At 39.3% G+C, this 25,500-nt stretch overlaps 1 protein-coding gene across 1 annotated transcript in view; it reads left to right on the top strand.

Moving 5' to 3' along the window:
* The window catches only part of SLC5A11 (solute carrier family 5 member 11), a 717,678-nt gene that overhangs the window by 419,020 nt on the left and 273,158 nt on the right, over window positions 1-25,500 (top strand). Inside the window, exon 7 of the mRNA XM_044089092.1 lies at window positions 5,661-5,766. Within this exon, the coding sequence (XP_043945027.1) occupies window positions 5,661-5,766 (106 nt within the window). The remainder of the gene's footprint in view (window positions 1-5,660; window positions 5,767-25,500) is intronic.

The following is a 25,500-nucleotide window of genomic DNA, read 5'->3' as shown; positions in this document are numbered from 1 at the left end:
TCCTGTTCAAAAAGATAATTCAAAATTCTTCTCTTTCAGTTCAATTAATTCTTCAAACCTTGGGGTCAATTTCAGCAGCAATAATTCTGGTTTCATTGGCAAGGCACCATATGAGAATTCTTCAGTGGACACTAGCGACTCAATGGCCCATTTTCCATTAACCATTATCCAGTCAAGTCAAAATAGCACAAGCTTGCAAGAATTATCTTTTATGGTGGATACACTTCAGTCAAGTACAAGAAGGATGCCCCTTAGTTCTTCCCCAACCAAGGCCATGGTGACCATGGACACCTCTCAGATCAGGTGGGGGGCACTTCTTGGGAAAGATCGTGCATGGCACATGGTCTCCTGAACAGGCCAACACGCATATCAGTGTTTTAGAAATAAGAGCTGTTTTCCTAGTGCTGCAGGCCTTTCAAGACACTCTCTCCATCAGGATTATTGCTGTTCAGACAAATAATATGCCAATGATCTGGTACATCCACAAACAAGGGGGAACCGAATCTTATCCCCTTTGTTGAGAAGCTAAGCAAATATGGCAATGCATGATCTCGTCCAATCAATTTCTGATAGCAATGCACTTTTCAGGGAAGTCCAACGTAGTTGCAGACAAGTTAAGCAGATTTATTCGAATGCCTCATGAGGGGTCTCCATCACTAGGGACAACCATGCTGTGATCTCTTTGCATCTCCCCTCAACAGCAAGTACAGCAAGTTCTTTGCAGTCACCAAGAAATGTTATACTTTATGATTGTCCCTCCAGTCTCCTTTATGCCTACCCCCATTCCCCGATCCCCAAATATCTTCAGAAAGCATCTTGATTGAAGAGCACAGTTATCCTCATTGCCCCTTGCTGGCCTTGTAAGATCTAGTTTCCCTTTCTTTGGCTTCATCTTCTTCATCCTCCCTGGATCATGAATCCATCTCCAGACCTACTGTCCCACCCAGCAGACATGACTTCTCTGGACATTTCAGGCCTAAAATTGAATGCATGGTTTCTCCAATGCTGGTGATCACTAGGCAGTCCAGGCTCTTCTCTCCTGTCTGCCACATTGTTTTATCATCCCACAAAGCTTCCACTAGGAAACTTTACAAAACTAAATGGAAAAGATTTGTTGTTTGGGCACAACAAAATAATTTAGATCCATTTTCAGCACCAATTTCAAAGGTTCTTGGCTTTTTAGCTGTAATGTTTAATTAAAGTGCTAGCTCTACTACTGTAAAAGTATAATTAGCAGCCATTTCTAAATTTCATGTAGGAGTAAATAACTCAACTACTTTAACATCCTCCAAACTTTGCAAAGCCTTTCTAAGATGAACTTTCCTACTTAGACCCGTAATAAAAGATCCCACTACTCCTCTTTTTTGGGATTTGAAGATTGTTTTATAAACCTTTGCACAATCACTGTTTGAACTATCAGCTAAGTGTAATCAAACATTCTTAACTTAGAAGACTATCTTTTTGTGGCTGTTACCTCTGCCAGAAGAGTGTCAGAATTACAAGCCATATCATCTAAACCCCCCTATTTGATTTTTCATAAGGCGAGAGTATCCTTATAGACCAATCCTTCCTTTCTTCCTAAGGTGGTGTCAGAATCCAATATTAATCAAGGTATCAAGCTACCAGGCTTCTTTCCAAATTTTTCTTGCATCGCTTTGATGTTCACAGACAATTACATTTTATCTACATAGAACCCAAAATTTGAGGAAATCATAACAATTATTTGTTTCTTTTTTGGAATCTAAATTAGGCAAATCAGTTTCTAAAGTGACATTAGCCCAGTGGTTAACAGATTGTATCACTTTTGTATACAAAACGTTGAGTTTGTCTTTACCAAAACCATGAAAAGTACATTCTACCAGATCTATGACAACTTCTTCAGATATTTTTTTTTTAGATCTTCATTGAATGACATCTGTGCAGCTGCAACTGGGGCTCATCCTCATGCTTTTATTGCTCATTGCAGATTGGATCTGGTCTCTAGGGGAAGAGCAGCCTTTGGCCCAATGGTGTTTAGGAATATCCTTCCTTAGAGTCATTCCAGTTTTTAGGTAGCTGGGTTCTCTGTCCAAACAGTCGAAGAATGAATGAAAATGACCACATCAGATAAAGTTTCTGTTTTCATTCTTCCTCAGCTTTCTTCCCACCGTCCCTCCTCCTTCTTTGATTCTTGGAAGGATTTAAAGATGCCGGAGGAACTTATGTTCCTTAATTTGAGCTCCAGATTCTGTCATTTCACTATTCTTTACTGCTGTATAGGTGTAAAAAGCAACAAACAAGATATGGGGTATGTTAGGTGACCAGGACATTATGGGTAAGGGGAGCTTGAGAGTTTGAGTATTCCATGCACTGGAAGAAGCAGATGAGTTGGATCTGAGGAACAGATCCAAACCCAACAGCTGAGGAAGAAGGAACATGGGTAACAGAGATGGAACGTTATGGTGAATATATAACTGTTTTGGAGTGTATAGACGACCAAAGTCAAATGCTGATTACCTACAGGAATTCATACATGTATTTCATGAAACACAGGAAGGAAGAATAATAATGGCTGGGGACTTAAATTTACCAGAAACGGACTGGAATAATATTTATTCAACAATATTAGCAAGGAAATTATTCACAGCATATGCTCAGGAACAACACTTGCTTCAGATTGTAAAAAAAAAAAAAAAAACTATCAGGGAACAGAGCATGCTAGACATTGTGTTCCTAAAGAAATTACTGTTGCTTCATGTCAGGTTTTAGTACTGTTGATGTGCAGTGATCATGGGGTTATAAAGGTTAATTTTTGCTAAATAATTCTGCCAAACTGAAGTCTAAGCCAATGCACAGAAGGTTAATTACAGATTATATGGAAGCAAAACAGTCACTATGTAAAACTAACTGGAGTGAGGTGTTCAGTGGAAAAACTGTGGACGGAATGTGGAAAGTTTTGAATGAGAAACTGTTGAGTGCAAAAAATAAAAAAAAAATGTTTAACATCAAGATCTAGGTATACAGCATCAAAGGTATATATTACCATAAGAACAAGATACCTGATTAAGGTGAGACAAAAATATAAGAAAGGGAAAAGAAGAAGAACTGCATCTTTGAAAACTAATAAACAAGCTGGATCAACAAATTAAACATACTGCATGATAAGATCAAGAAAAAATTGAAGAAAATTTATATAAAGATAGTCAGCATAATGCAACACTATCTTAATTGTACATAAGATGTGGAAGGAGTAAAGACATACAAATTGAAAAACTGTGTGTAGATTCTAAAATTTATTCCCAGACACAACAGATTATAAATATAGTTTACAAAATCTTATGCAAAATATTTTGGCTCCACAACATCCAGGTAATCTCAGATATTGAAATTAAATTAGATTAGTTTTAAAAAGAACAATTACACTGGATCCAAAAAAGGCACAGGGAGGAGACAGAATTAATAATAATCACCTGCGAACACTTCTTCAGGCACTTGCAATACCAATATGTTATTTAACTAGGTCATCTAAAAATAGAGACATTCCTCAAGATTGGAGACACGCACTTATTAAACCTGTTTTAAGGGAAAGGGGAGTAGGACAAACCAAGAATCATACAGGCCCTTAGAATCTCTTTCATGTTGTGGAAAAAATAAAGAAGACGGTCATATTGGATAAGTTATTGTAAAAACTGGAAAGGATGGGACTTGAAACCACATAGCTACATTTGCTGACAATAGATCTATTTCCACGTGTAGCATGATGTTCTCTAACAATATAATAGCAGTTATAAATGAAAATTTGTGCTGTGGTGTAATTTATATAGGTTTAAATTTATATAGATTTAATTTCAGAATTTGATAGAGTCATACACAAAACATTGATCTATAAATTATAACAACTAAGTATTGATTTTTCTCTTGATAAGATGGATAGCTACATGGCTTACAAATACGACAAGGCAAGTATCACAGAGAAACTGAACAGGTCAAGTTCTTGGTTACAGTCCAGGTGTCAAATGGGGCTCTGCCATAGGCATACTTATTTAGACTGCATATTTTAGACAGGTCTATATTAAATCAGTGAACGCTTAAAATAGCGAATGCTGATTTATCGACCCTTTAAGAGCGAATGCTGACAATACCGAAGACACAGAACAGCAGCAATTTTTTTTCCCAGGGAAAAAAAAATCACTGGGCCATTTTCGAGACTGTCATTTCCTCCACTGTGGTGTGATCTCGGACTTGGTATGTTTAAGTAGGAGGGTGTGGGGGGCAAAGAACCTCACTTTATTTTGTGTTTTGAACTTTTTTTTTTTTGGTGTGGAACAGCAATTTTTTTCCCTGGGGGAAAAAAAAATCACTGTTCCATGTCTTTGAGATTGTAAGCTTTCGTTGTTAAAGGGTCGATAAATTAGCGTTCGCTAGTTTAAGCATTTGTTGATTTAACATAGACCCTTTCAGACTTATATTTTTCATTCGAGGTATTCTACAGTTTTGTATGCAGATGACTTAAAATTAGGTAAACTGATTACATGCATTACAGATCATGCATTACAGATAGGACATGTCTGCAAAAGAACTTGACTAAATTGACTATTTGAGAACAGGAGAATAATATACTGAGAAATACATCAAAAACTAAGCATATGGGATTTGGAGAGATAAACTGAAAGGTGAATATTTAACATAGCAGAGAGTGATGTGATTAAAACTGAAGATTCATTTAAGAACCTGGGTATATTTATTTATTTTATTTATTTTATTTTTATTGACCGGGATAATCCGTCTGGGTGTGAGCCAAATTACAGCAGAGGCCCAGGGAAAAAAGCTCCAATACAACAAAAATAACACTGACAGGAAGAGTGTCGGTTTTACATAGAATTTAACAGAAATATTTAGAGACAACAAAGAAAGCACAATATACAAAAGGCACTGTAGTGAAAAGGAGAAAGTTATTACAATATATTAAAGTCGTGTTTGTATATCTATCTATCTATCTATCTATATATATATATATATATATATATATATATATTTTTTTTTTTTTTTTTTTTTGAGGGCAGGGGTCCATCTTTAGTCGATCATTTGAGCATACTATAATACGTGTATGTATGTATAACCTTACAAAAGAAAATGAAAAAGGAATTATTCAATTATACTCTTATTGTAGGTAGCTGATAGGTGTTGTTAACAAGTGGGAGTGGGGCCTACGTGCAGACTATAACATTTAGGGGATGAAATTTATGGATAGATCCAGCTTTGAGTTTTTCTAAACATATCAACGCATTGATTAATGGTAGTTATATACATTGTTTAAAAAGATTTACAAAGTCTAGGAAATCAAAAATGATGAAGTCATTGTTTGTTAGTTACATTAGACCCAAACTTGAGTATGGAATAACAATACGGAAACCCTATAAGAAAACAAGCATGAGTAAACTGGAAAGAGTACAGTGGAAATATACCAAGGACATCCATGGATGTGAACATTTAGGTTATTATAAAAGACTAAAATATCTGAACAATTTTATATAAAATACACAGTTGTTTTAGATGTATATATAAAATACAGGATCGTTTGGAAGTAATAACTGTTTCAGCTTGCTAATGATGGTATCATTATAGCTTTTGATTTATCTGTGTCATCTGGTGTTTTCAGTTTTTATATTTTTTTCTCCTAGGTTGATATGTATGCAGGGGCAGTTTTCATCCAGCAAGCTCTGCACTGGGATCTCTATATTGCAGTGATAGGCTTACTAGCACTCACTGCAGTATATACGGTAGCAGGTATGGTGATTCATGCATGAAATACATTAAGCCTTTCATTACCTGATGAATGTTGTGACAGCATCCCTACTGTGGGAGTAATAAACCATTGTTTGCAGTGATGCATCTACATTTAGGGGGATTGTGCTATGACATGTTTTATTAAGATTCAAAAGAAAGGTAGGATGTTACACTGTGTAGCAGCTTGCACATACTGATGCATATAAAACAGCTAAGAAGTGCTAAAACAAAAACTAGGATGACTTGGGGTGAGTCACAAGATATTTCAGAGGTAAAGCTTACATTAATTGAGAAGTGGCATGTCATCACAGTTATATTTTTAATTCTACACCTGATGCTTTGTGTCTCATGACATTTGTTGGAAAATGAAACTAATATGTTCATCGTTCTTTGCTGAGCTGGAGGAATTTATGATGTATACTAAATGAAGCTAATGTTCGTTATGAGCCCAGTTTTCTTTTACATTAAATGAAAAAAGGGTCACTAAACCTTTTGAGCACATTTTTTTTACATCAGATGAAAAAGGGTCCCACTCCCTTTTGAAAACCAATCCTTCCATGGCAAGTCTGCACCTCCTTTTTCTAAAAAGGGTGATTCCAGATAGGTAGTTCTAAACTACCCAGATGTATTACTTTGCATGGCTTTCTTAATGAATATATAGCCTTGTGAAGGTAGATAACCAATGCCATACTTAAAGATGGGCAGGCAATGTTGATTTATTCCACCCTAATACCTAATGAACTGCTGTTCTTGTCTGCCCATAGAAAGGATATTAAATCATTGGATGCGAACATCTGTGTAAGGTGAAGGCAACAGTACAGAGTTGATTATTCTGGGTCTAAAACTGGTATGGATATCCTTTTCCATTTCAAATAATCTTAGCCAGCAGTGTTTAAATGTTTACTAAACTTGAGAGTACATTTGATATAGGGACATGCAGAGATGGATCCCACAATAGGCAACCTAGACAACTGCCTAGAACCAGTTGGCTACGGGAGGCCTGGTAACAACATTAATTTAATTTTAAAAAAAAGCAATACAAGTGTTTTCCTTCTCTCTCTGTTTTGCATCTGCATGTCTTATGGCTTTACAAAGTGAACAGATTTACAGCAATACACAAGGCTTTACTGGAACAGCAGATGGCTACCGAAACTGTAGTCTTATTTCTTTAATATGCAGCAAAAAGGGTACAAGCTGGGAACATGCAGCAGGTATGATGTGTACAAGTGTGTGTGTGTGTGTGTGTGTGTGTGTGTGTGTGTGCGTGTGTGCGCGCGTGTGTGTGTGTGTGTGTGTGTGTGTGTGTAAAGTGGGTAGGTTAGTTAATGAATTTGCTCAGGCTCAAACCCAGAACCTTGACTGTAAGAAGCAAGATCCTAAATCCTCTATACCAACTACATAATCCTTTGGCTTCAGTTAGTCATAAGAGTTGTCGAATGAAATGTTCTGAAATGGGTACTTTTGCCATTTATTTGTTCATTAATTTTATTCTACTGCTTAATAGAATAAATGTTCAAATCTACACATTTAAAATGTACTGTAAAATGCTGCTGTATTTAACAAGAAATACATTAACTAAGAAAGGGGAGTCAAATAACACATGCATTTATGCATATTCCTAAAAATGTATTTATGGGGCCCTTGGTTTAAAATCAGCCTAAGAACCAAGGTGCAGTTAATCCACCACTGCCAGATGCATTTCCAATGAATGTAAGTTTCAATGCATTTTCCTTTAATGTTGCTTGAGTGCATTTTCAATGAATGTGAGCTTCAAGAGAAGACAAGTTAATTGCTGCTCATGCTAAGTCTATTTCCATTTCTCACCTATTGTGTTTAGCAAATGGCCATCAGTGTTTGTACTATAAAATTTGAAGGAATTGTTAGTACTGCAACAGATGGCATACTCACCTTTTGGTGCAGAATTCTGTGGGTTCTATTCCTACACCATTTAGATGGTTTGTTAACAGTGCCATACACTGCATTATAAGGGAGGTGTTGCACTCCTGACTGTGCCATCTTTGGCTGAGATGTTAAACCGAAGATCCTTTTGCCTGCTTTGATGGAAAGTGCTGGGAGATCTTTCACTTTCACTTCAGCTATCAAAAAGAGTAGGTATGCACTTTAATTAACAAAACAAACAAAACATTATTTACATATTTACAAAATATACACATTTACAGGCACATATCTACACATTCTTGTGCCCCTTCACCATTATTATTCATCCATAACTGACCCCCACTCCTTCTTCCACAGCCATAATGTAATGTTATACAATATATCAGCCAAAATCCATTTCCCATTAAATAAAGTTTTATTCAGTCTTTCATTCCAAATAATCCATATTACATAAAATAAATTATCTACCCTTCTCACATATTAGTTCCTGTTTTTTTTTAAATATCCACACAGAATCACATCCATATCTATATTGTTTACGTCTTTAATAGTCTCATTTTGTTTTCTTCACACAACTTTTTTCACAGTTTCACCACTCTTTTACATTTCAAAAAACATGTTCTGCTGTTTCTTCTTCCACACAAAATAAACAAACTCTTTCAACTTTCTTTTTATATGCCATATTCCCCTTTACTGATAACTTATTTGTTGCCAGTCTGCATAAGAAATCCTGATATTCCACTATCTTAGTTCACCACTTTTTCCTTACCTTAATGGCTTTTATTACTTTTTCTGGTACATTTATATGATAATATTGTCTCATTACATATTATACCAAATCCTTCTATTCTCTGTATCATCAATTTTCATTTTCTATGTTAATATTTTTTCTTGATAATTTTTAATTTCTTCATTTATATAATCTTTATCTCTTTTTCTATATTGCCATCATCTCCTAATTTGTTTCTACTTATATTAAAGTATTTTCACTATTAATTTATCATTCTCTTCATTAACTCAATTTTAAAGTATATGCAAGTTTAAAGAAGCAGAATAAACAACTGGATTTAATAACCCCAACCCCCCATGTTTAGACAAATCAGCACCCGATACTCCTGTCCAGCAGGGCTATGTTTGGAATTCCAGGGGTATATTTTCTGTTTCCCATCCAGTTATTGAGGTTGCGCTTAAAAAGGGGTAAAGATGTACTTTGCGTAATGTGGAGAGGGAGTCTATTCCATAGATGGGGGAGTCTCTGGGACAAAAATCTGTCCCGCCAACAATTTTTGTTGATGTCACAGACCAGGTTGAGGCTGCACATGTAGGTTACTCAAGTGGAACTTGACTTGCGGATATGCAGCAGTCCCATCAATGTGGGGTTCGTGAATGCCTTGTATGCCAGACAGAAGTCACCTCTGAGAACTCTGTATGAAACTGAGTAGATGGATAGGGCTTTTAGGCTCTCTGTGTATGGTAGATGTTTGAGGCCCTGGATTCTCCTGGTGAGGAGCCTCTGTGGTGTCTCCAGCTGCTGCATGTGCTTTTCAAAGTACATGCCGAAAGGGGTGTTGTACTCGATAATGGGCCTTATAAGGGAAGAATACAGGGATGTTATGACCTCTTCGTCCCTGGATGAGATACCCTTACTTATGAGGTGGGACATGTAGAAGACTTTTCATACTACAGAAGCAACATGGTGGTCAAAGGTCAGGTTGCTATCAACCTGGATGCCCAAATCCCTCAGCTTGCAGTAATCTGCAAACTTGGTCAGTCATAGCCCACTGGTTTTGGCCTTCACCTCAGAAAAATATATCCAAAACAAAAGAGGCCCCAACACCTAACCCTGGGGTATGCCACTTGTTACAGGTCTACTGTTTGAGGTGGCTTCCCCTATTTTGACTACATGGGTTCTATCAGTGAGCCAGATTGCTACCCATCTGGTAACATATGGATTGATGCTTAGTTGAGAGAGTTTATCTATTATGCCTGAGTGGAGAATAGTCTCAAAGGCTTTGGCCAGGTCTAGGTAGATGGTGTGCACCATCTTCCCCTCAGTCATGACTTTGGTGACTGTCTCAAAGAAGTTGACCAAATTTAGCAGACATGACCTCCCCTTGACGAAGCCAAACTGTGTGGGATCAAGTGTTTGGAGGTTGTAAAAAAACACTAATTGCACAATTTGTTTTTCACATTTTCTGGGATCATAATCATAGTTGACATCTGTGCTGTTTATCCCATTAAAAGAAAATTCATAAGATAAACCATTTTCTTGAATGGTAATCTATAAGTCCTCCAAATAAGGCACATTTCTTTTATCAAACCCTCTCATTGCCTCATAAATACATCATTTGCAAAAACTTTATATACCCTTAGATGCTCTGTTAATTGAAACATGCATCCCTCCTATTATTACAACATCACCAAGACCCGTCATTTCTTCTTTATTCAAGGTCATTCCCATGTCCTTTAAACATCCATAAAGACAAACCAGTACTTCTGTCATCCATATTTTATTCATGCCAACAACAACTGTATCAATTTCATATATCAAAACTACTGGATTTGTCACTTCTTTTTGCATGACATATCTAGCATCTTTCATTTTATTAGCTACTTCACTCACTATAACATTCATTACTAATGCAAACAATATACCACTCATGGGATGCCCTTGTCTTATACCACAATTCATGCATAATTTTTAACTCGGCCACCCATTACTAAATCTCTCACTCTATTATTTTGACATTCTGACATACACACTCTCCTAATTATATTACCTTTTCCATACTTTTCCATAATATCCTACAAGCATCATGTTCTACTGTATCAAATGCCTTACTAATACCACTTACATTATGTCTCACATTTTTCCGTTTACTTATAATATCATCAACATAACCAATAACAATTCTTGACATCCGTTCCCTTTTATACCATATATACCTTCTTCCATAATGTCCTTCATCCTTAACTGCATTCTTCTCTGTATTACTTCCATAAAAATGTTATGATCTATATTATTTAATCTGATTGGTTTCTAATTTTTTTATTTATTATTTTCATCTTTCTTTTATTTCAACTTTAATATCCCACTACAAAGTTCTTCATAAACAAATCCTTCATTCAGCCATTCATTCAAAATGTTTGTAAAACGCTCTCTTTATGAATCCCTTAATTGTAAGTACATTTCATACCGAACTTCATTTGGTCTTGACACTGAATCAACACTTACTTTCCTAAGAACTTCACCTAATTAACTAATAGTAATTTATTTTTCAAATCATCCTTACCTCTTTCATGATTTTTTTTTACTTTCCATTTTCTCGTATTTTCTTTTTTAGTTTTATACATATTTTCTTCATGCTGGACTATAATACTTACAATTTGCTCTTGTGCTCTTTTTCCCTCTCCTTTTACATTTTTTTAAATTTCCCTCATTATGCTAATATCCTTTTTTACTATTTTGCCCAAATATACAGACACCTCTTTCATTCTCCCTTGCAAATATCTCTTCTTAAACAGTAATGTCTTAGATTTTTCACAATTTCTTATATGTATTTCCTTTTCTATATCATAACACTCTCTTGCACTCTTTTCTAAATTCTGCAGTACATTTCTGAACATCTTTCCATACATCACTTTCTCTTCTGTTCTTATATCAATTCCTCCATTGGGAAAACACTTTTTATACTTCTTTTTAAATAAAATCCACCATACAGGCCATTTTTATAAAAGGCCTTCATCGTTATATGATCCCTCCATAACTGCAGTGCTTTCCACTCCCCAAATTCATCCCATAATTTATTCTTTTTATTTCCTTTCCTATTTTAATATACTCCTATTCTTCTATCACTTCAATCCATATTGCTAAATTATCCAAAAACTCTGTTTGTATGTTTTCACCATCAGCTACACCCAAACCTTCCTTCAGTAAAAAATAATCAATGTCAGATCCAATTGCCCCTCTTCTATAAGTCCATTTACTTTTACTCCACATACCTTACTTACCACATTTTATCATTTCTCATATTTTTAACATCTTTCTGTATCTTTTTACATTTTCCCCTCAAATCACAAAGTCTCCTGCAATAATAATTTTCATGTTACTCACCACATGATCTAATATTTGATTAAACAGATTCTTCCTTTCCTTGACATTTGTATATGCATATATTGCTCTAATTCTATAAACATTATTTCCTCTACCTCACATCCACAATTAACCTTCCCATCCTTATCAGTATTACAACATTTTTACTACATCTACTCCAGAACAACAATCACTTCCTAAATTTTGTATTATATTTACAGCCCACAGTTTTTTCTGCTTCCAGTCTTTATTCACTTTTCAGGAATCTTTCATCCTCTATAAGAATAACATCGATGTCACATTTAGCATACCATTCCAGTATCACTTTCTTTCTTACAATATTAATAATACTCTCCACATTTGCTGAAAGTTCTCTAAGATTATTACTTTTCCCTCTTTTTAAATTTAAGGGAAGCATTATAATTTTTTTAGGTATTTTTTAATTCTTTTCCTAATTCAATGTTTTTTGAGTTTATGTACAAATAATCCTTGATCCACAGAATCAGATTTTGTACTATTTTCATTAACAAAAACGCACGTAAAACTATTCCTTACTTTTTTATTAATTTTTGGTAATGTATTTCTAAATCTCCTATTCCTCACCCTTACCCTAGCACCTTTAAGATTTGTTTTCCTAACATTTTTTGCACTCCCTTCACAAATATATGACTTATCCCTTTCGATTTCTTCTTCATTTTCAACACGCTCAGTACAGTTAACTTTATCTTTCTGAAATATAACATTTTTAACTGTCATCTTTTATTACTTCATTCCCTTTTTCATTAACACCATTTCTCCATTTTTCCCCTACTTCATCCTTAAAGGTTTATAGGTGTGTACTAGGCCAACAGCCCTGGAGCCTTTACAAGCCTAGCCCATAGAAGTGCCTGGCATCATGCCACCATAAGGTCCTGGCGCCTCTATCAAGTAGAGCCACTGCAGTGATTCCCGGGGTGAACTTTCTATTTCCCATCCACTCATCAAGATTTCTCTTGAAAAGGGCCAGTGAGGTGCTCTGCCTGACATGTATGGGACGTCTATTCCAGAGCATGGGCAGTCTCTGGGTTATGAACCTGTTCCTCCAGTACGTTCTGTTGATTGTGGTAATGCATTTGAGGTCCCTGGAGTGTGTGGTGTGGAGGGATTGGGATTTCTTTAGGTGCAACATTTCTAACAGAGCTGGGTCAGACATGGCTTTGTAAGTCAAGCAGAGATCGCCTCTTAATAGATGATATGAGACAGAGAAAAGCTGGAGTTTTTTGAATCTGTCCATGTAGGGCATGTGGTTAAGGCCTAGGATCCTCTTTGTGAGGTACGTGTGTGGCCTTTCCAGCTGTTGCAGGTGTTTTGTGAGGTACGTGCCAAATAGAGCATTATACTCAATGATTGGTCTAATGAGGGAAGAGTAGAGAGAGAGATGATGACCTCTTTCTTCCTGGATGTAAAACCCTTGGTAATGAGATGTGCCACATAGAAGGGCTTTCTGACCACAGTGGCAATGTGGTAGTTGAAGGAGAGCTTGTTGTCAACCTGTGTCTCCAGATTTCTTATAACACCTTCAGTGTTCAGTGGGCTACCATCAATGTGGTAATTAGTAGGAACTGAGTTTTTTCCAAAGGGAATGATGATGCATTTTTTGACATTAAGCTTAAGGCCATGGTTTTGACACCAGTCGTTGGTCTCAGTGAGGCCTTTCTGTAGGATATCTACATCACTTGGGGAGTTAATAATGGCTAACCCAAAGTCAGTCCAACCTGCAGGGCTTCTAGCTTGCAATCGTAGGTGAACATGGTCAGCCAGAGTCCCTCCATGTTGGCCTGGACTTCTAAGAAGTAGATGCCAAACAATAGAGGACCCAGGACTGATCCCTGTGGGACTCCACTCATGACTGGTTGGCAGTCTGACTTGGAGTCACCTACTTTCACACTGTGGGTTCTATCTGTGAGCCAGTTTGCAACCCACCTAGTGATATAGGGATTGATGCCTAGTTTGGTTAGTCTGTCAATAATTCCTAAGTGGGGAATAGTATCAAAGGCTTGGCCAGATTAAGGTAGGCTGTATGAACTGCCTTGCCCTCATCCACAGCTCTGGTGACTGACTCAAAAAAGTCAACCAGGTTGAGCAGGCATGATCTACCCTTCACAAAACCAAATTGCATGGGGTCTAGAGTTTGGATATTCCCTATATCCTTGTTAATTAGGTCTATGATGATGCGCTCTATAGTCTTACATATCAGACTCGTCAGGCTAATGGGGGGATAATTCTCAGGGTCTGTAGTCACTCCCCCTTTATGGAGGGAGATGACTGTAGCAGTGCGCCATTCTGTAGGGACAAACCTGAGGTGAGGATGTGATTGAACAGGGCACACATATGTGGTGCCAGTTCACTTTGTAGTTCATGTAGAACACAGCCAGGGATATTGTTGGGTCCCATGGAAGCTGCATTCTTGGACTTGGACAATGCAGCTATAACCTGTGCTGCAGTAATGCTGGATGCCTGGCCTTCTTCTGGTATTGTGATTGGTCCTTTTGTGGGGAGAGAGGGGTAAAGTTGTCACTGAATCTGTTGGCCAGTATGTTGGCAATATCTGTTGGCTCAGTATAGGAGGTACCATTGTGCAGTAACTCAGAGCAAATCCGGGTATTGCCATGAAAATTCTTGATATAACTGTAAAAGGCTTTGAGTTTTTTTTTTAGTGTCTGCCACAATTCTGCATTCAGAGCTAGCGTTAGAGGTTTTGATGAGGGATCTTAACTTTTTGTTGAGGCTAGTAAGGGAGTTTTTCCAGTCTCGGGACTTCACCTTTTTCTGCAACAGTTTCTTCCTTCTGTTGTAGAGTTTGTTAATGGCAAGGGACCACCAGATTGGCTTCCTTTTTTTAGAGGAGAGCATCTTGGTTCTGTTTGGTATGGCTAGCTCCATGCATATATGTACGTGTTCGTACAGTGCATTGGTGTATAATTTGGTGGTAATGCACCTATTTTCCATTTGCATGGATGCTGTAAAGTTAGTCACCTCTGTTTTTAGGAGCCCAAAGTCAGCTTTGGAGAAGTTTTTTATGGTGGTTACCATTGCTGTTGGTGTGGGTTGGATGTCAATTTCCATGGTAATTAGTTTGTGGTCAGATCTAACCAGGGAGGAATTGACTGTTGGTGTTGAGCAACGGTTCCCCCTGTTAGTAATAACAAAGTCAAGGATGTTGCTTCCTCTAGTGGGGATAAGAATGAGCTGGTCCAGTGCAATGGAATTAATGAATTCCAGGAAGCTTTGGGCAAATGTATTGGTACATGAGAAGTTTTCCCAGATGATGGAGGGGTAGTTGATGTCACCCAGTATGAGAGTGTTGGGTTGGATCTAATAGTTTCGAGGATGCTTAGGAACATGGAGTGTGAGTCTTGGGACATGGTTGGGGACCTATAGCAGGCTAGGACCTGATTCACCATCTTACCCACTGTTAATTGTACCTGAAGTATTGCCAATGCGTTATGCTGGGCTACTAGTCTGGAGGTGTGCATATCCTTTATGAATATGGAGATGCAACCACCTTTGGAGCTTAGGTCCATGTTTTGAGGCCAAAAGGTGTGGAATGAGTTATAGCCTGGTAGCTCAGGGGTGCTTTCTGCTGCTTTAAACCAGGTCTCTGTTACAGCACAAATGTCGATGTTCTCCATTTAGAGGAGTGCTTTGAGTGAGTGCATCTTGAGATTTAGACTTCTAGCATTGAGCACCATGACCCTCAGATTGCATTTATTTATAACTATTATGGTGGTAATTTGGTCTTTGGAACACCACCTAAAAAAGGCACTATAGGGTTGGCAAGAGCCTTAGCCAGTATCCTGAAATCTAGGGGTGACAGATGCAGGCCATCTCTGACAAAGCATCGAGGTCTGTCAGTCATGTAATCCCAAGCAGACAGATACTGGATCCCCTTAGAATGACACCAGAAACTTAGCCAATTGATGAAGTCAATCATTTTCTGATTGTACTGCGGTATCATTCTGGGAAGTGGTAGGATGCTGCTCAGGGCTAGGGTCATACCTGCCTGGGCCACATAATCTGAGAGCTCCTCCATGTCTCTTTTCATATAGTCCAGAGAGGTGTGTCGCAGGTCATTCACACCCACATGGTTAATGAGAGAGTCATACTTGTACTTGTTGTGGATTGACCTGAGTGCATGTGTTATGTGTCAAATCCTGGCACCTAACAGACAGCTGACTGTTACCTTCTCCTTATTCAACCTAGTGAGTGGGACATCAGTGGGACATCAGTGTGCCTCACTATTGAGCTGTTTTGCCTTAGGGGCTTATGTCGAGGGGCACACTGTGCAGGTGAACTTTGTGTCTTGTGATTTGTGCTGTGTTTTGGTGGTTGAGTGCATTTCTGATTTGGAGATCTCTGCTGTTTGGGTAGATTTCTATTGAGAGCCTCCACGAAGGTGGGTGCGTGGTTTGTGTTTTTATGTGAGAGCTGTGCTGGTGGGTGCTCTGGAGGGCTATATGTTCCATGTGGTGTGGTGCAGTTGTTGACCTTCTCCTTTTGACCAGCTATTCTGGTCTTGGCTGGAGAGTGCATGTCTTCCAGTTTACTTTCAGACATTACAATAATTTCTTAATCATCCTGTTCAACATTATATTACTTATTCCTTTCACAATAAAATCAAAAATGTCCTTCACCTTTACATATTATACATTCCTTTCTGCAATTTTTCATCATATGACCTTATTCCTTGCATTGCTTTCATCTTAGTTTTGTACTCTTATTTATCAGATTATTGAAATCCTCTCAAAAACAAGTTTTCAGCTGTCCCTTATACCAAAGTTTTCCTTTATTACCATCTACATATATAACACTTGGTAATTGTTTTCTTACATCTTTTTCATATTTTAATATAACATTCCCTTCCAATGCCCCATTCCAACATACCCTTCTCATCTTTAGTATCAGAAATGGAATAACACATAACTGAAAAATAACGTTTAACATCTTTTAACTCAATTTCATCAGTGTGACATTGAAGAAACACTTTTTTGCCATTAAAACATAAATTCATTCCACAGGTAATAGTCCTTTTTTTCACAATTAAACCAACCCCAGAATTCAGCAAGCAGCTGTGCAGGAATAAGTTATTCCTGCACAGCAGGAACCATTCCTGTGCAGCATGGCAGCATGCCATGCATATGTATGAAGGCGTGCTGCTGTGCTGTAAAACGGATACGGTTCTGTGTATGAGTGCAGGTGGTGTGTCTGAGAGCAGAGATCTCACAATACACACACCCTCTGCACTCCAGAATTGCCGTTCGTCAATTTCAAATGAGCAGGAATGCTCGTAACACCCCCAACCCATCAGGGTAAGAAATCTGACAAAGCCGTAAGGGACAAACCTCCCTACCAAGCCATAAAGTTGATAGAATAACAGGTTTAGCATAACCACATAGCGCACACCTCCCAACCCGTCAGAGTAAGGAATCTGGAGAAAGCTATAAGGGACAATTGTCCCAAAAAGCAGAAAGTTGATAGAATAACAGGTTTAGCATTAGCAGGGATATTCTGAAGGGTACAATTAAAAAAACACAACAAATACATTTTTTTTATAAATGCGATAACGTTTAAGAGCAGCTGCGTGGGTGTCCCCGTTGCTTAGCTACGCTTAGTCCAGCTTAAACAGCACATGAAGTTAAGTAGCAAGATACATCCAACTTAAGCAGTGCTGCAACAGTGTAGTGGTTAGTGCATACGCTTTGCAAGCACCCCTTCCTGGTTTGATCAACACTATAACCAGTTTGCATTTTACATGTGAAAGCAGTACATAAACATTTTTTTATAATTAGCTATGAAATAACATATATTTGTTAACCAGAGTACTATAGTAGGTTCAGATGAGAGGTGTCAGTGTAATAAAGTTTTGAAACACCCATATAAAGACAAGTGTCCCATACAGTATTGTCACACATGAATAAATATAATGAAAGCACATTGGGGATGTCAGGGACAGTAAACAGATTTCTAATATGCAATGAATGATGAATGAATCCCATACAGCAAATAGTCTATAAAATAAAAAATAAGCAATGCTAAGCATTGCACAGCTCTGCTTACCAGGTATAAGCATTGTGTAAATATGATTGCTAAGCAATGAGTAGCCCAGCTAAGCGGATTTGACAATTGGTAAGCAATGCTGAACGTGCCCCTTTAAGCACTGCCAACCTTAGCTAAGCAGGTTTGTCCGTAGCTTAGTTTAGCTCAGCATATTCAAAACCATCTAATCATGGCAAAGGGTGGGAAATTGACCATATTTAAACCTTGCAGGTGGGAATATAGTTCAGAACTGGTTGCAGCTTCCCACTGTAGGCAGTATGGCAGGTGTTGGCGAGGGCATGCACTTCCGGGTGCAGCTCTGGGGCATACAGGAGTCCAAGGTCATGGTAGGACTCCTGGTTAATAACCATGTCGGTCTAATTGGATTTTATTGCTCATACATGCACTGCTGATGATGAGATCTGCAAATCAGAGGTCAGGTATTAACTATTAACTATTGACATCTATCCTCATATCATCCCAGGTATGTGTCAGACAAACACATAGGGGCTGTGAGCAACAGAGCAAACATAACTGCCTCACATATACACATTCATCAATGGTGTGTACACTCATGAGGTATGGTGCACAGTACATGCCATGGTGCTGTACAGGTGCACAGCAGTACTGTGTGCATGGGTGCAGTGTGTTCCAGGGGAAGGGGCATCACCTACTAACACAACTCATGCATCACAGAGATGTATAATGTTGGTAACAGGGATTGAGTATAGCTGCAGTGCATGCTGTTGAGTGCCATATGTCATGCATGTTGACTGTTGGGTAATGAGAGGTCTATGTAATATCTTTCTGCCACCTCACCTGTAAGTGTGTGTGTGTGTGTGTGTGTGTGTGTGTGTGTGTGTGTGTGTGTGTGTGTGTGTGTGTTTGTGAGTGAGTGTGTGTAGAGGTAAGCAATAACATAGAGGTCTTAAATTACATTTTTTGTTATCCCCTCACAGGTGGCGATGTGGGTCAGGGTCCCTCCTGCAGGCAAACTGATGTTAGTGTCCATACAGACTCTAAGAATGATGATAGGTATGGTGAGGCACAAGCAGGGTTGTCAGGGGCTGAAGCTGTGCCATCGGTTGACATCCCACTTTTATCCACCCCATCCCCGCACACAGTCACAATGTTCATACATACCCCATCACCAGTGGCCATAGATGAAGGACAATTGGCTGGTGGTGGCATGGGATAGGACAGTGTGGGGACTATGGCAAGTGTGTCTGTACACAGCAGCCATAGCTGGATGATCGGCGAGGTACCACATAGGCAGATGTACAGGGGTGTTCGTAGGAAGGCTGCTGGCCATCATGCCCCTGGCAGATGTGCCACACCAGGTGTCACCAGACACATGTTTTGGGCCATCATGGAGGCACAGGCATGTATGGAACATTACACCAGGCAGAGTCTGAGGCTCTAGAGGGCTACTCATTCTGCTGTACTTGACAACATCTGTGATCTTGCAGGTTCCCAACCTTATTTTGCAGAGGTCCTGGATAGACAGTTGGGTGAGATGGTGGGAATCCTCGACCATGTGGTGTCTGTGTCAGATCATGTGGTGGGAGTTGGGCATCAGCCACATGGACGTAGGTCAGCAACACCAACAGGTGGAGGTCTACGTGGATGTGCAACAACTCACAGCCGCTCCCGCAGTGGCAGTATCAGCACCAGCACTGCAGATGGGGGTGCTGTCCACACCACAATGCAGCAGGCCACATGCACATGGTCCTTGCCAGTCCCAACAGGGATTCGGATCCAGCAGACAATTGTCATCATCAGGAGAGAGTACCATATTTGGTCTTCGACCTGGTAGTGCCTGTGGAACCCCTGGCAGGCACAGTTCACATGTCTGTGGTCAGACATGGTGAACTGTACACCCTGCCATTTACGGTCTGCAGCTGTCCAACAAACTTCTGTATAGGGCAGCCACATGGCAGAAATGTGTGCATACATACACACATATATCACCAACACAGCTAGGGCACCTCCATACCTACACACACCACATTTGCACAGACCAATTGATAAAGAACCCCCTAACACACACACACATGATGTCAACCAAATGGCTCAGCCTAGGCTTCTGGCAAATCCACAACACACTCTGTGCATATGATGATACCTGTGCCACATCCCTGTCATCCATACCATTGATGCAGGGACATTCTAATATGGTTCTGATACACAGGGTGAATGTACTAAGGTTTAGCAATGTAATGCTGTTTAACATATTTTCAGCTTGAATGTTTAATGTCTACATGTCAGGGTGTGTAGCTGTCCAGCCACGATGCATTATAGCTGTTATTAACACTGACTGATTGTGGTCTCCATAATGTATTCAGTTTGTGTTGTAGGTGTCTATGTGTCAGCAGGATATTGGTCTGCTGTCCTTTCCTACAAGGTGTATGGCACTGTGGTGACACACTGACAGTGTCATATCCTGGGAACAGGTGAACACAAGTAACAGGTCTGTATAACAGTTACTGCATGTGCCACATGGCTGATAGGTCTGAGGGGTGTATACAGGTGAGTGCATGGTGGCTGATGTCAGCAGCTCTTCTACAGTGGACAATGGTAAGTGTAATGGGTGGCACACACCAAATGTTTGTGAATAACACACACACACACACACACACACACACACACACACACACACACACACACACACACACACACACACACACACACACACACACACAGAGGCTTTGGTGTTGATGCAATACACAGAGAATACTGTACACATGGATGTACTTTATGTTGCAGTGAACTGATTTTGGCCTATGTAATTCCACCAAGACCAAATAGCCAAAATATCACATCAGTAAATAATCAGTCTGCCAGTTTAATGTCATTGCTGATGGTACTGGGAGGGTATATGTCCTCTTCCCCAGTGTAGTGCAATCCTGGAGTTGGTAAGCATAGATGTGCTGGTGTGGGTGGCACAGCCCCCCACTTTGGAGGGTGTGGGGTGGCGTAGAACCACACATAGTGTGAATAATAACTATTTAACCTGTTAACATAAACTTTACAGTATAACAGCAGACTAAGCTGGGGGATACGCACAACAATAACCCCAATGTGGGTGGCTGTGCCCACAACAACCACACCCAACTATATATACCAACTCCAGTATTGCTGTACAGCTGTACAGTTGGGAAGAGGGCATTTACACATCCACTACTAGTTTTGATGGAATGAATTTCCACAAAATGATGCCTTTGAAATGTTACCTTTTGCCAGTTAGTTCTCAGACAAATGATCTCCTGGGACATATATTTTCTGCAAACTGAAGTAGATCCCTTCACATACACAAACACTTACTTGGCAACATTGAGAGTAGAACCCCTACCTAGGTACTTATTGCTACTAATGTGTTGGCCTTAATTGCACACACCACAGAGATTTTAGGATGAGGTGTGTCCCGAGTTTCCTGTTAAGTGAAGACCATCGCCAGGCCTTGTACAGTATGGTAATGGGGGATGTACTGGGTGTTAATAAACAACTCATAGTATGACATACTGTCATATACACATTGACAAAGACATACAGTCATAGACACATTTGACAGACCTTGGTTTAGCAGTGCTAACTACCTTGTTAGTGAGTCCATACTGTTAGGGAGTTTTTGCACACAGCACATGCATCACTGGCCTGGATAGTGTAATCATTTACCTGTATGGTTGATGGTGACAGCAGTCCTCATACAGTGGAACTTGGGACATGTACTTAGGGTACCATGGTGTAAAGACTGTATACCCAGCACCCATACCCCACATTGGATATTGTACTCACTGAAACCCATGATAATGCTCTGACATACCCACAATAACACATTGACCAGGACTACAATACAAACCCTTGCCTATCTAATCAGTGCTACTACAGGGATATGCATTTATTGCATATGCCACAGAGATAGAAGGGTGAGGGTTTGTCATGGATCTCCTAATGTCAGCAACATCACCATCCCTTATAATGTAGGGCAAGGTTTATTGTATTTGGAGAATGTGGACTCAGAATTCTGTCTCCTACAAATATGCACAGTCACACACAATTGCACACACATACACACACACACATACCCACATTTGTCAGGACTCAGAGGGGAACAGTGTTATGCCGATACTGCAAGCTCCAGGTAGCCCATGGGGTGAAGAGTGTAACAAGGAACATTTAATGTGAATTACAGCAGCAGCCATTTCTAAGTATACCAATGGGGGTGTAGTGGGTGAGAAGGCCCTCAGAGTATTTTCAACTACAAGTTTACAAACACACAGACACTGTTATTCTCAGTAATGCACACTGACACATTTGTCAGTACTGAGGTCCATAGGTGCAGGTGTTCCTAGGTGTGTACCAGGCTAATGTCCATGGAGAGATGAGAAGAGTAGGGCATGTGGGCACACTGGTGTCATGCCACCTGACATTTGTCAGCAGGCCATCTATCAACTGATGCCACTTCAGTGATCCCCAGGGTGACAGTTAAATTCAACATCCAATCATCTGGTTTTCTCTTGCAGAGGGCCAGTGAGGTGCTCCAGTTGACATGTATGCAACATATATTGCATAACATGGCCAGAGTCTGGGTTAGAGACCTGTACCCAAGCATGTTCTTTGACTGTGGTAGTCTGGTTGAGGTATCCATGGCATGTGTTGCATACAGGGTATGGTTCCTAGCTGTGGCATTCATAATACAGCTGGGCGGACATGTCAGTGTCAGTCAATCAGAGATTGCCTGTAAGCAGCCAAGATGGATACCTGACATCTGCACATCTGTACAGAGGACAGATAGAAATTAGCTAGCCAACAGGTTATGCATTAGGATGAATGTTTTGACAGATAGATGTCTGACACTGATAGGTATGCCATTACTACATGACAGCGGTCCTCAATGCCATGTCCTAAACACATAGTAGTCTACGGTTAATATCAACATATCAGGTCAATATCCAGTAGGAGATACTTAAAAACATACAGCTCACACACCAAGAACGCGATTGTTAGTATTCAGAGTCTAACTTTGTATGCGGGGGTATATGCTTCCAGTACTACAATCTGCAATCTACTCTTACTTGGAAAAGCACTGTTAAAAGTAATGTAAGGATACAATACATGCAAGTGTGACTGCATATAACCTGGGATACTACCCATGTATGAAACACAAACAAAGACAAAAGATTGTGGTACTAGCCATGTATACTCAGGTGTCCCATGCAGTATACTCACACCCCTTGCTACTATAATGACAGCACAAAGAAGCATGTTATGTACATGGGATTAAATACACTTATTAAATATGTCATTACGCTGCTATTTTATCAGACTAGAATGTGATCACTGGTTACCAGGGCTGAGTTATGTTTAGCAGGTGTAAGCATTACTTAAATGTAAATGCTAAGCAGAATTGTGCACTGGTAAGCGAAGTCTACATGGTGTAAGCGCCTATTCGTTTAACCATACATTAGCAGTGCTTACTGTTGGGCAAACCCGTGCAAACCTGCTTAAAGCTGCTCAAAACTGCCTTAATCACTTTGTATCCAACACTCCTTGTTCTGCCTAACAACAAAATAAACAGCCCTTGCAGGTCTTGAATCCAAGACCCTATACACTATAATCATAGCAGTTAACCACTAATCCATCTGAGCTGTGAAGATGTCTGTTGTTTTTCAAATATATCATTCAGTACACATACTGAATAGTAGTGAACAACTGCTTTGACTGGTCTGATGAAGCATTGAAGTGAAAGCGCTTACCTCCTGAGTGCACCAATAATAAAGAACTTTTTATATTCAATACGTATTGACTGTTTGCTGGATTCTGTAAGCAGTGGATTGATGAAGCAGTGTATGAATTGAGACGTTGCAACGCTGTTTATTGGACTCTGCATGGTAGCTGTTGCTTTATTTTTCAATTTGTTGAGACTGTTTGTTTTTATAAGCACAGCTTATACCCATTGGACTTGTGCCTGTTTTTTTGTTTTATATATATATATATATATATATATATATATATATTCATACGGGTCCCCTTCAGTCGATTGAACATTTACAAGTTCGAACCACATATGGTTGAGACCATATGTTCGGACTTGTAAAAGTTCACTCAGACTGAATAGAGATCTCCGTACAGAGCGGAATGGGAAGATTTCCCATTTCCGCAATGTAGTGTGATCTCGGATTTGGTATATTTAAGTAAGGGGGTGTGGGGGTGCAGGGGGCATAGTCCCCCTGCTATAGATGTTTAGTTTTTTGTTTTATGTGTTTTTATTTCAGTGTTCGAACTTTTACAAGTCTGAACATATGATCTCAGCCATATGTGGTTCAAACTTGTAACAGTTCGATCTATTGAAGTAGATCCATTCATACACACATATATATCTATATATATTTGTATATATTCCTATTTCTCTCTCTCTCTATATATATATCTATATCTATATATATCTATATATATATATATATATATATGTGTGTATATATATATGTGTGTGTGTGTGTGTGTGTGTGTGTGTGTACTTATAACATAGGCCCATGACATGTAGTGGAGTCATACCTCAGCACCATAACTCTCAACCTGTTAGTCCAAGGGAATGTAATGTATGTATTGCAGTTATAAATGTAGAATATTGCTACAGTGACAGGGGTTGTGTCAACATACATGTTGTGAAGGAAGGATCTTCTGAAACTGACATGTACACCATCAGTTACTGACAGACATCATAAAATCATTATAGTGAAGTACCATACAAATCCCAGTAATGATCCTATGGAATACAGAAGCAACATGAGCAATAAACATGGACAGTCTGAAACAATCTGGTTAGTCAGTACGTATACACAGAACACCTTAGTGCAAGAAATGTGGAACAAGCCTGACTAAGGGAATGTTTAGAGTCATGAAAATGGGGATATATCAGAAATGCTGGACTAGATAAGCGCACACAGTTGATGCATTCACACCCTCCTGTCTGCCCTAACACATATTAACTGGAGGAGCAGAGATCCCAAGTCACATACTTCCCACTAGTTAGTGACATACATCTTCACACCAGCCCACTGCTTTGTCAGAAATACACAACATGCATGGTGGCCAGGCAACTGTACATCTGACAAATATCTGGACATCATCACACTAGGGTAAATACACTGCGCTGCTAGGCATGTCACCAAGCACTGTCTGCACTACAGGCAGACTGCCCAACACTAACCCAATTTACCTACAGGGAATACAGATGTAATTCCAAATATAGCAGGCAGTACAGGCATGTAACAGCATGGAGTAACAGACACCAGTGTGAAAGTGCATACCCACAACTGATCTCAACACAGTTACAGTCACGTAATGGTAAGTCTAAGTAATAGTACAGTATATGGACTATGTGAACAACAGTCATCATCATGTTTGCCACTCACACACTAACCCTACATATACTGGCCCAATTCACAGTGTAGTTGGATGCCTGACTGTGGTAGGGGACATGTCTCAGTCTGGCCCTACAAACATATAAGATGATAGGGTATCAGAAACTGGAACAGCATGCAATGTCAGATAGAACAGGACCAGGAACACTGACATCTACCCCAGTCTGTACACAGGCCAAATAACATGATCACAATACACTGCTACATAATACAAACACTGTCAAAAATCACCATAAGTACACA

This window comes from Protopterus annectens, chromosome 12.part0 (genome assembly GCF_019279795.1).
Source record: "Protopterus annectens isolate FY-2018-M chromosome 12.part0, PAN1.0, whole genome shotgun sequence".
NCBI lineage: Eukaryota > Metazoa > Chordata > Ceratodontiformes > Protopteridae > Protopterus > Protopterus annectens.
The sequence above is the reverse complement of the archived record's forward strand: the minus strand, read 5'-3'. Positions and strand labels throughout refer to the sequence as shown.